This window comes from Schistocerca piceifrons, chromosome 2 (assembly GCF_021461385.2).
Source record: "Schistocerca piceifrons isolate TAMUIC-IGC-003096 chromosome 2, iqSchPice1.1, whole genome shotgun sequence".
NCBI classification, from domain to species: Eukaryota; Metazoa; Arthropoda; class Insecta; order Orthoptera; family Acrididae; genus Schistocerca; species Schistocerca piceifrons.
Window position 1 is genome coordinate 560614222 of NC_060139.1, and position 12181 is coordinate 560626402.

Below are 12181 nucleotides of genomic sequence, written 5' to 3' on the forward strand. Positions count from 1 at the left end.
CTACCATTGCCCATTAACTTCAAATTTTGTCACATTGTCCTAATGGATACATTCTTCATATGTTCCACATTGATTTTTGCAGTTATTTCAGACATTGTTAATTGTCTACACAAACACAGCTGCTCTCGGTCATTAACTCTCAGTCATTAAGAGAAAGCCATTGGTCACTGTGTTCTCCATGGTAAGAGGTTAGTGCCTGAAATTTGGTATTTTTGGCACATACTTGATACTGTGGGTCTTGGAATACTGAATTCCCTAATGTTTTCTGAAATAGAAAGTCATATGCATCTAGCCCCAATTACCATTCTGCATTCAAAGTATGTTAATTCCCATCATGTAGCCATGATTGGGACTTGTATCTTTTTACATGAATCACCTGAGTACAAATAACAGCTCCGCCAATGCACTGCCCTTTATACACTGCGTACACGATGTGTGTGTGTGTGTGTGTGTGTGTGTGTGTGTGTGTGTGTGTGCGCGCGCATGTGTGTGCAGGGGGCACGCGATCAGTTTTTTAGATTTGTCAATGATGGTTATGTGGAACAGAAATTAACTCAGAATTAGGAACTGCACAGTGCCTGCTGTTTGAAACTGATCAGAAAGGAATTTCTTTAATTATGAAACACACAATTTTCATGTTCACAACAGAGTAACAATTTATTAAATAAGCAGAATACATGATGATTATATTTGTTTACAAAACTTTACAAGAACAGTTGTTACATACAGACAGACTGCCTGAAAACATTAAAAAACAATGCAATCAAATATTTAGCCTACTACTTGTTTTTGCTGCTCATGACAATTATTTTCGTTTTCCATTTCAGGAACACAAGATTCCAGCTTACGTTTCTTTGCAACAGGTTCAGTTAAATTCTTGGCATCTATCTGTTCTGTCTCTGTGAATGAGTCTGCTCTAGCAGAGTTCATGCACATTTCATCTACTTCCTTTTGTAAATGGTGACAGTCTGTTTCGGGCATCAATTCTTGTCCATTAGGTGAGACACTAGTTTGCTTTTTTATTATTTGCTCATTGCCAGCTCCCTGATTCTTGTCCTGTAATCTTATTTCTTCCTCTGGAATCTCTACATGTGATTCTGTCTTACACTGCCTCTCAAATTGAATGTCTTTTCCGTGGTTTGCAGTGTCAGTTTCATCCACTAACTCTGTCTTCTTATTGTTACTGTATGCTACGAATCTATCTTCTACTTCAACACTGATGCAGCAGTCACCTTGAACTTCTGAAGCAGAATTTTCATCATCATAGTGATCTTCAGCGGGGACCTTTGTTTCTTCTGGAAGTGTAGTAGTTTCTTTTACTTTTACTATCTCCATAACTGATGTTTCTTCAGTACTAACATCATGCTCTTTCTGAATTTCACTACTAACATTCATTTCATCTGGAAGTGTAGTAGTTTCATTTACTTGTGCTACCTCTATAAATGAAACTTCTTCATTTTCATTATCATACTCCTTCTCATTTTCATTATCATTATTTTTATCTTTCAGAGTTCCTTCATCTAAGACACTTGCCACTTCCTTTTTATGAGTGTGTTCTACTACTTCCTTTTCAGTGTTAGGGATAGTCAAAACATCAACTTCAACTTCACTTTCATCTGCTTCACAGAGATTGCTAAACAAAACTTTCTGCTGCGAAACACCATTTGCAATATTACTGTTATCTGTGCTGTCCATGAGATTTTCACCACTTTGTTTCTCTTCATTCATGCCATTTATCAATTTTGGAGAAGTACCAACTGGTTGCATTTCATCATTAACTATGTTATTTTCATTGCAGTTTTCATTTTTTGTACATATTTGGCTGTGTTCATCAGCTCCAGTTTTTGCAATATGTGGGTTTTCCAATGAATTAACTTCTTTTAATTCTTCTTTATCTACCTCATTAATTTCAGGAGAGACAGAGCATGTGACAATGTCAGTTTCAATGTCACTGTCATTACTATCACTGCTCTGATCATATAAGTAACTGATGCTGTAATTATTTGATGACATAGGTGTCTTATGCATAACTGATTTCTCTGCAGTCTTATTAGAAATACTGAAGTTCACCCGCTTTTTAACAGTGGAATCCTTTGCATGCACTAAGAAAGCATTCTCCATTTCATCATCGTCATCATCGCCATCATCATCATAATCATCTTCATCATCATCGTCATCATCATCATCGTCACCACCACCACCACCACCACCACCACCACCACCACCAGTTTGATCTCCAGGCTGATTTTTCTCTGCATTATTTTCATCACTGTCTTTTTCTTCTTCTTCTTCTTCTTCTTCTTCATTCTTGTCCTCATCTTTGCCTCCTGGTCTTGTAACTTCATGTTTTTCAGGTAAGAAATTACTTTTAACTGTCTCATATTTTTCTTTGGTTTCATTCTTGGCAACAGCAAGTAAACTTGAAATACATGAATCCTCTGTAGTTTCAATATATCTGTCCTGTAGTTCATCCTCTGAGTCATGTAATTTTAGATGTAGTGGAATGTTACAGTTATTCTGAGTTTCTAATTCACTCTCATTTTGGTCACAATATTTTTTGTGTGTTACAATGCTTTGGAGTTGCTGGACAGTTGTATTGTTGTGTGTCACTAGATCCATTGGAACATCACTGCTTCCATCATTATCTTGGCAGCTAGTAACATGATGTGAATGTGGAACATCACTACTGTATAAAGCACAAATATTTTTATCATGCACTGTCTTTGTCTTTATAATTCTCTCATCAGTATTATTACGAACCGTACTTGTATCTCTTTCATGAAGATGATTCTCTGAAGCATTGTGTATATGCTTAGGACTGCTAGAAACTTGCAGCAGCTCACTATTTTGCTCTGGGCTAAGTTTGGATCTGTCAGTCTCCATGCTTTCACTAAAAATTATTCTATTCTTGTGACTGTTTTCTAATTGGATCACTGCCTGCATATCATCAACAGATAGTGTGAAATGAAGTGGTCTGCTGAGAGGATGAACTAGTTTGACAAAGTTGTTCAGCGACTGGCTACAGAAACTTGCAACCTGCAACAGTTTAATTTGAAAGTTATTCTAAAAGCTTAAGGATGAACTGCACTTACAAAAATGAAAAATCATTAGGACACTAATAAATTATGATGAATGTAAATAACTAAGAGTTTATCGAAAAGTACAAGCCAAAAGTGAAGCTAACGCAACAGTATCTATTTGCTAAGTTTAGTACGAACTTGAATGAAATTTAAGAGGCCATCCAAAAATATGAAAGATAAAAGAAAGGAAGGAAGATTAGTGTTTAATGTCCCATCAACAACAAGGTAACTAAAGACAGAGCACAAACTCAGATTGTTTCAAGGATGGGGAAGGAAATGCCCTTTCAAAGGAACCATCCTTACATTTGCCGGGAGTAATTTAGGGAAATCACAGAAAAATGGGAAAAAAAAGGTTGCTGCACACAGATTTGAACCGTCATCCTCCCAAATGTGAGTCTGGTGTTTGACAGATAGAGAGACCAATAAATGGGATATATGACACAAATAATAACACAATGTCTTTGATATCTTACTGAGAAGAGGGGGAAATCATGCCTGTGTTGATACTGTGTTGCATGTTAGTATAGGGCACAGCTTTCATATTTCCAAGGACACAAACTTGAATAGACTGATGGAATGCGTTACACAAGAGGGATGAAAGAAGCTTGGAAACTGATGGAAATTCTTCACTTGACTCACATAACACATGTTCACACCTAACTCTATCAATAATGTTAATGCAATCCATGCTGTATTTCAGAATTACGTGCAGCAGAAAACAGTAAATGTGGTGGTGGTTGATGGTGTTGGTGGTGGTGGTGGTGGTGGTAGCAATACACACATGTAAGTTATGTGACTAAAATCATAGAAGATTTCTAGAAGCAGTACACTTGTGTATGTTTCTTAGGCAGTTGGAGGATAGATAAGAAATCAAAAAATTAAGCATTTTTTAAAATATTTTAGGTATTTAAAGCTTCAACCCCTGCCCTTTATGACTGTCCTAAGTCAGAACATAATTTCAGGTTTTTGTTTTCTAATAGAAATGTATTATAGAAAATAATCATGTCTGCTAAACAAAACAAAATAGATACTCTCAAAGGCTCGCTACAGTGCATTAATTTCAATACAAAAACAGCCATACCTTTACACAAGGATCTGAAAGACCAACACGCATAAGCTGAAAGGCGAACTGTAGTGGTGGTGGCCATGAACAATGTGGCCAAAAAACAAGTGTGTGAAGTAACTGATAAAGTTCCAAACGACATTTCCAGTCACTATATGGAGCAAAAATCTCACCACGTCCAATTTTGAGCAGAATTTTCAGCAGTTCCTCTTGAATCATCTGTAACAGCAATTGGAGTTACAATTATGTATAATTTTTTCAAGCATTGTTCAGTTATATCCAAACATACATACACACACATTTTCTTTCTGATGGGGTTTGGGGTTACTGTAACTCAAAGCCATCAAATGTATTTGTAAATATATACACAAAATGTTAGTGCTCAATCAGTGTATAATTTGAAAATGAAAGCAATTTCTCAGATCAGAAATAATTGTGAGAGCACTCTAACACATAACAAGTGCAATAATATCACTAATGCCAACAATGTTTTGTGGCAAGCTCAGCAAACAAGGGGTCAAATGCACCACTTCGACTGTGAGTCATAGAGCAGTTAGGATGCAAAGACAGTTTTGTATTTACGGAGTTAATTTGTGGCACACAGTATTAGCAAAAATTGTGTATTTTGAACTGCTTGTATGGTGGAGAGTTAGTTTCTATTAATAAACAGTGTTCAAATTACATTCAACTGTGAGTTATGTAATTTAACACTCTCTGCACCAAGCCTGTAAAATTTACGGGCCACTGGACTTCCAAAAATCACCAACCCCATGCAATTTACGGGCTACAGTGTTTTCATCGAGCATATCTCTTTGATGCTATTCTGATGGCTATGGATGGTGGTATGGGCTTCTTGGGATCTTAATTCAAGCTTGTGTTCACAGATGGCATGAGAAGTATCTTTCTCTCAGCAATGTTTGAGAAGTAATATATCTCCACACCAATGCTAGTGCACAGCACTTTATTTGCACCAACGCCGGCACACAGCAAATTGTAGGTTGTGAACTTTGTTCGAAATGGCACGGAGAGTACCATCCGATCGGGAAATAAGTGGCGTACTCATGGCGGTAGAGGTTTTAGATGATACAGAGAGTACAGAAGAGGATGAGGAAGAGAATGGCATTCTTGAAGGTACATGAATTATTAGTTGTACATTACGTGGTGTTGTTACTATTTTCGCAAAAAACTTACGCCATGTTACGCATTTTGTTAGGCTTTGCTGCAACCACACTGTCACAGGTTATATTATTCTTTTCAGTTGATGATCTGAATGAAAGTAGCTCGTCAGAAGGGGCTGGAAGCAATGATGAATTTCAGTATGCACTGCTTGATGTTTTTGTTGCTGAAGCTGACATCTTGAGGGCAGTTGATTTTTTACCGTCTTTGCCTATCAACACAACACTAAGAAAAATATTTGCAGACATCAGTTCTTCAAGTTCGATATTCGACTGTGCTAAAGTGTTTCTAACGGATGAAGATCTCAGAGACTTGAAAGCACAAACAAATCTATACACAGCACAAACAATTATAAAGAAACACAGTAAAAATTAACTGAAACTTCATTCAATATTGAGTTCATGGAAGCCAGTTACGTTGACTGTAATGGGATGTTTCTTGGTTATCGTTTGCCATATGTGCATTTCCAGATGGCCAAGAATGGCAGATCACTGGTGCTCTAATCCAGTTGTCAGATGCAATTTCTGTCCGCATATAATGAGCCATTTGCGGTATAATCAGATACGTTCTTGCTTACATCTCACTGATAATCGTAAGCAAAAAAAGCCAGGAGAAGAAAGATTTCATCCACTCTCCAAAATCCTTCCTTACTACAACAGGCTGAGGGAACATTGTATTCAAGCATATCATCCATCAGAAAAACTTACAATGGATGAAGGTATATGCCCATTTCGAGATCGCATAAGTTTTCGAAAGTACATACAGAACAAACCTCACAGATACAGCTTGAAGCTGTACACTGTTGCAGAGGCATGCAGTGGTTATGTCCTCAATTCTGAAGTGTATGCTGCAAAGCAGGCGCTCGACAACGCATCATCAGCAGTTGTCTTGAGGCTCCTGTCTGAAGGCAATCTGTTGCATACGGGTACTTATACAGATTTTATTCAAGTCCAGATCTGTTTCAGCAGTTGGCTCAAGCAGAAACTGGTGCTGTAGGCACTGTGAGCAAGTCAAGGAGATCTACGCCCCAAGATTTAGTAGCAACTAAACTATAGAAGGGAGAAAGTACATACAGACGTAGAGGTAATGTGTTGGCAATGAAATGGAAGGACAAAACTGATGTGTGTTCATTATCAACTAGACATATGGTATCATTTGGTACACAAACACAAAAAGGAAAGATACATTTGAACTGAAGCCACTTCAAGTTCTACATTACAATTGCAACAAGGCTGGGGTCAACCTTGCAGACCAATGCTTACAGTACATTGTATTTCGACACAGGACAATAAAATGATGGAGAAGTTGTATTTTCACCTGCTCCTTATGGGAGTGTCAAATTCATTCTTGTTGTACAATTCGGTGCACCAGAAGAAAATGACAATCATTGACTTTTTTATAACACTAGCAGCTCAGTTCACTCAGGAGGAAGCACGATAAGTCGCTGGTACAAGGGTACAAAGTGGAAGTGTGGGCAGATTATCACAAAGACATTTTCTGCAGCACATACCATCAACATCCAAGTAGTATGCAGCACTTGTGTGCCATGTATGCAGCTCCAGGAGCAAGAAAGGAACTGGAAAAGCTTCCCACAAAGAAACGTGGTACCAATATGAGCAGTGTGGTGTTGCATTGTGTATAGAACCTTGTTTCAAAATATACCACACACAGAAACATTTTGATTCTGCACGAGAATTGAGTTGAGGAATATAAAAAGTGGATATACATAAAATATTTTCATTTTATAAAATTTTTGCTGTATTTTATCTTAATATATGACTTTTTTAAATTTACAAAACTATGGCAGTTAATTATGTGATTACCTTCACACCCTATTAAATACAACATACACATCTCACCATAATTTAAAAGTAGAAGGAAGTAGAATTTAAATGGTGGGCTATTTGTCAAAATATATTAACAAATGCCACCATAGCAGGTCTCTAAATATTGCTAAAATTGTCTGGTTTCTTGAGCCTGGGTACACAGGATAGTGCTGGAACTGAGAGTGTTAATACAGGACAAAACCTTATTCATATTCTCAGTAACTTCTATTTTTTCACCCTATCCATCAAACTTATTTTTTCCATCCACTACTGTCCCCTCACCGCAGAAACGCGTGAGGACACTGAATACTACACACTATATCAGAGCTTTCCTCAAATCCCTGTCTATATTGCTACAGAAAAATCTTTCTGCCTTACAAAATGCCTCTTGGTGTCCAGTTAGCTTGTCACCAATACTATCATCATCATCATCTTGGACAGTTTCCAGCCACTGGCTGGGTCTGTCGGGAACACAAGCCTCTCCACCGTGTTCTGTCTTTCCACCATTCCCCCTCTTCCACCTTCGTCCAGTTCTCTCCTCTTCTCATCACACATTCCTTCACTCCCTTCACCCATCTATCTCTTGGTCTTCCTCTGGGCCTCTTCCCCTCCAGTTGCAGATCAAACATCCTCTTTGGAATTCTTCCCTCATCCATTCTCTTCATGTGTCCATACCACTGCAGTCTTGATTTTTCTATCCTGTCCTGTACTGGTTCCTCCTTTAGTCTTTCCCTCACATACAAATTTCGCAATCTGTCTCGTCTTGTTACACCCAACCTGCTCCTCTGGAACTTCATTTCACTAGCCTGTATTCTACTTTTGTCGCTTTTGTGCATTACCCATGTCTCACTTCCGTATGTCAATATGGGGACAAAGTAGGTTCGGTATATAATTCCCTTGGATTTCTGTGGCACCTCCTTGCTCCAAATAAGCCCCCTAATGCATTTGTAGAACTGCCCTGCTTTTCTGCATCTTTCATTTATTTCCATTGCGTTTCCCCCCTTACTTTCAATCACGCTTCCCAGGTACTTGAAGTTCTCTACCACTTGTAGTTTTTCCCCTCCACAAGTTATATCCACATTTGGCCTATTCTTCTTCCTTGTTGTGACGATTATTTCACTTTTCCTTGCAGAGAAATGCATTCCATATTGTGCTGCCGTTGCCTCCCATGCATCTAACTGCTCTTGCACCTCCTTCACGCAATTTCCCCATAACATCAGGTCATCGGCAAAAAGCACTGCTTTCATTTTATGATCTCCAATTGCATCTGATACTTGCTGTAGGATTTCATCCATAACAATAATAAACAATAAAGGCGAAAGTGCACTTCCCTGTCGCAGCCCATTTTCCAGCTTGAACCATGCAGTACGTTCCCTCCCCACTTTCACACAACTCTCACTTCCCTCATACATTTTTCTGACTTTTCGTGTAATCTCTTCATCTATCCCTTTTGCGTTCAGCACATCCCAGAGCTTGTCCCTACAGATACTGTCATACGCCTTCTCAATATCCAAAAAGGCCATGATTAAGTCCTTCCCGTACTCATAGTGCCTTTCCTGCAGTTGCCTTACCGCAAATATGAGGTCCGTTGTTGATCTTCCCGGTCTGAAACCGTACTGCTCCTCTTGCAGTCTACTTTCAATACTGCTTCTTATTCTCTTCTCCAGCATCTTTTCATAGATTTTTCCACAGTGGCATAGCAGGGTGATTCCTCTGTAGTTCTCACATCTCCTTTTATCCCCTTTCTTGAAGATCGGGACTATAATTCCTTTCTTCCAATCCTCAGGAATTCTGTTCTCCTTCCACACCACCCTCAGCACTCTGTATAGCCACTGGGTTCCTACTTCTCCTGCTGCTCGTATCATATCCACTGTTACTTCGTCCCAACCTGGTGCCTTGCCCCCTTTCATCCTCTTTATGGCTTCTTCCACTTCATTCCAAGTTAGATCATCAATTTCCCCACTATTATAATCGTCTGCTGCCTTAGGCTCTCCATCGCTGTTAGTTACCTGCTTGGCAGCATTCAACAGATCTTCAAAGTACTCCTTCCAAATCTTTTTGAGCTCATGCATTTCCTCCACAACTCTTCCATTATTATCCATGATCCTCAGACACTCGCTTCTGTCATTCCTCTTATTTCTTACCATGGTGTAAAGTACTTTTTTGTTCCCTTCACTGTCCTCTTCTAACATTCTTGTCCATTTTTCCATCCACTTCTTCTTCTCCGCCCTTACTATGGTCTGTGCCGCTTTCTTGCTTTCCTTATATTTTACCCTAGCTTCCTCTGTTCGGGTCTGGAACCATTCTCTGAAGGCTTTGTTCTTTCGAAGTACTGCCTCTTTACATATGTTGTTCCACCATGGGGTTTCCCTACTTCTCCTCTTTGTGCTAGTTCTTCCGCACACAGTCTCAGCTGCCTCAACTAGAGCCCTCTTAAAATCGCCCCATTCTTCTTCCACTGTTCTCTGATCTTCCTTTGGCAGCTTCTTCCTGATCAGTGTCTGGTACTGGGTCCTCCGTTCATCCTCTTTCAGCATCCATGTCTTCAACCTTTTCTCCTGTATATCTGTTGCCCTCCTATCTTTTTTCTCTCTTAGGGTGGCTACCAACAGCCGATGGTCGCTGTCTAAGGCCTCAGATGGTATGACCTTAACATCTGTGAGGCTGCTCATCATCTGCCTATCCACTAGTACATAGTCTACTACTGAAGTTTGGGACCAGTCCCCACTGTACCAAGTTATTTTGTGACTACTCCTCTTCTTGTACCACGAATTTGCGATCGCCAGCCCATTCCTCTTGCAGAATTCCAGCAACAATTTTCCTTCTCTATTTCGGTTCCCCCAGCCCTCTGGTCCCATTATCTCCTCGAATCCTTTCCTGTCTGTGCCAACATGTGCATTGAGGTCCCCTATTATAATCTGATTTCCTCCATTTAGCTGCTTTTGCATGTCATCTTCAAATTCCTCCTTCTCCTTTTTTGTACACCAATACTATCCCAGTTTTAATTCTTGTGCTGCACTTCTACTCACTTTCTGTTGTAATACTGTGGTATTTAAAACTCTGCATAATTTCTAATGTTTCTCCAATCAACATTATCTTTACCCTTTTACTTCCTCCTAGTGTCATTACTTACTTTTTCTTTTATTGCTTTTATTCCACAGTTCTATACTTTTTCTCCAATGACACCCACCATTTCCTAAAACTCAAACATCTGTTGCCAGAAGTACCATGTTGTCTGCAAACCAGAAACACCATACTATTTCCTCCAAATGTTACTTCCTCGTCTTCTAGGGGACAGTTTTCAATCATATTATCTAAGCACAAGTTGAAAGGAGTAGGATACAGATAAAAGCTTTATCTTACTCCTTAACTCAACTCATTCCAGTATATAAAACTCGCTCCTAAAATTTGCAGAAGGCTACTGCATCTTCTGCACTTTTATTTTTCCCTAAATCCAACTGCTCCTTTATCTTCTCTAGTCTTTTAATCACGATTCTTAACATAACTTTAAATTTAAAAAAAAAATGATGCTAATTGTCCCCTGCTCACAGCACTTCCTGACTCCTTTTCTATGGAAATCATGATCATTGACAAAAAGTCCCCCAGCTATTTGCCACTGCAATTACAGAAATATCAATCATAACCCTTCTCGGTTCAAACACTAAAGTATTTTTCGTGGTATCACATATGTATCTTGGGCTGTTTTTCAGCATGACACAAACTGCTTGAGCAGTGTATGTCACAGCTCGAGAAATCTTGGACTCCGTCCTATTTTTTGATTTGGCCATGATCTAGTTACATCTGTTGGTACTAGCTCCACAACACGTCCTGCCACTGTCATTTATTCCCACAATTCCAATTACAGTCCATTTTAATACAATATCTTTTCTTTATTAAGCATTTACTTTCTAAATATTTTTCTTCGTTATTTTATCTGACTGTTGCCATCTTGTTTTCAAGCTGGTTACAATCTGGTAACCTTTTCTACCTCTTATTATATCATATAAATTGGGATAAAAATGCTAATTTGCAATCCATTTGGCAAAACATCATGAAATATTATTTTTGCTTGTGCAGGACTCAGAGTCATGTAACATATTTTAAAGGACAACATCTCTGACAGTTAACTTTGTTTAAAAATCGCCATGAATGTTCAAGCAGAAGTACCACTGTCTGTGCAAAATTACTTTAGGATCAAAACTGCACAGAAACAAGTGGAGGCATGGAGCAGAGTTGCCACATCCCACACAGAACACAAATATAATCTTGCATTTCATTTCATTCACCTTGTTCAAACTTGCAAACTATACTTTTATAAAAACAAAACTGGCATCAGTGTCTTCTGGAAGAGTTGCATTAGGTCTCGCTATTGTTTTATTTTTCTTCATGGCAAAGTGATATTTCCAGCAGAGAATACAAATGTAGGACAGTAAATCTTTGACGAGGGCTGTTTGGTTGAATCTGGGAGTAGGGCTGAAGGAGAGGCCTTTGGATAGGACAGAGGTTCTCTGCTGGAAATACCACTTTGCCACGAAGAAAAATAATCCTAATCCTACTCCTAATGATACAGCTCCCCAAGACACTATCCAAATTGAACCCTGCCTGGAACAGTTCCATCCTCCGTCACAGCGGGACCCACCTCCTCTTCCTCAAAATCACCCTCTCCAAATCTTCCAAGAATTTCTCACTTCTAGCCTTGCCTCTCAGTCTTTCTTGAAAAACCTTAATCCTACTCCCAACATCACAACAGCTGAAGCCCAGGCTATCCGTGATCTGAAGGCTGACCGATCCATCGTCATTCTTCCGGCTGACAAAGGTTCCATGACCGTGGTACTTGATCGTTGGGAGTATGTGGCTGAGGGACTGCGTCAGCTTTCAGACAACACTACATACGAAGTCTGCCAAGGTAATCCCAATCCTGATGTCCAGGCAGAGCTTCAAGGAATCCTCAGAACCTTTCACCTGACTCCATCAACCTCCTGACCCCATCGACACACTGTACCCCTACCTTCTACCTATTTCCTAAAATTCACAAA

The 12181-nt window shown here is 39.2% G+C and overlaps 1 protein-coding gene across 1 annotated transcript in view; it reads right to left on the reverse strand.

Annotated features, from left to right (window-relative positions):
- Window positions 1-630: 630 nt before the first annotated feature.
- The window catches only part of LOC124775029, a 120349-nt gene continuing 108798 nt past the window's right edge, over window positions 631-12181 (reverse strand). The window contains exons 12-13 of the mRNA XM_047249797.1: window positions 4162-4362; window positions 631-3036 (exon numbers count right to left, since the gene is read on the reverse strand). Coding sequence (XP_047105753.1) covers window positions 772-3036; window positions 4162-4362 — 2466 coding nt within the window. The 3' untranslated portion in view covers window positions 631-771. The remainder of the gene's footprint in view (window positions 3037-4161; window positions 4363-12181) is intronic.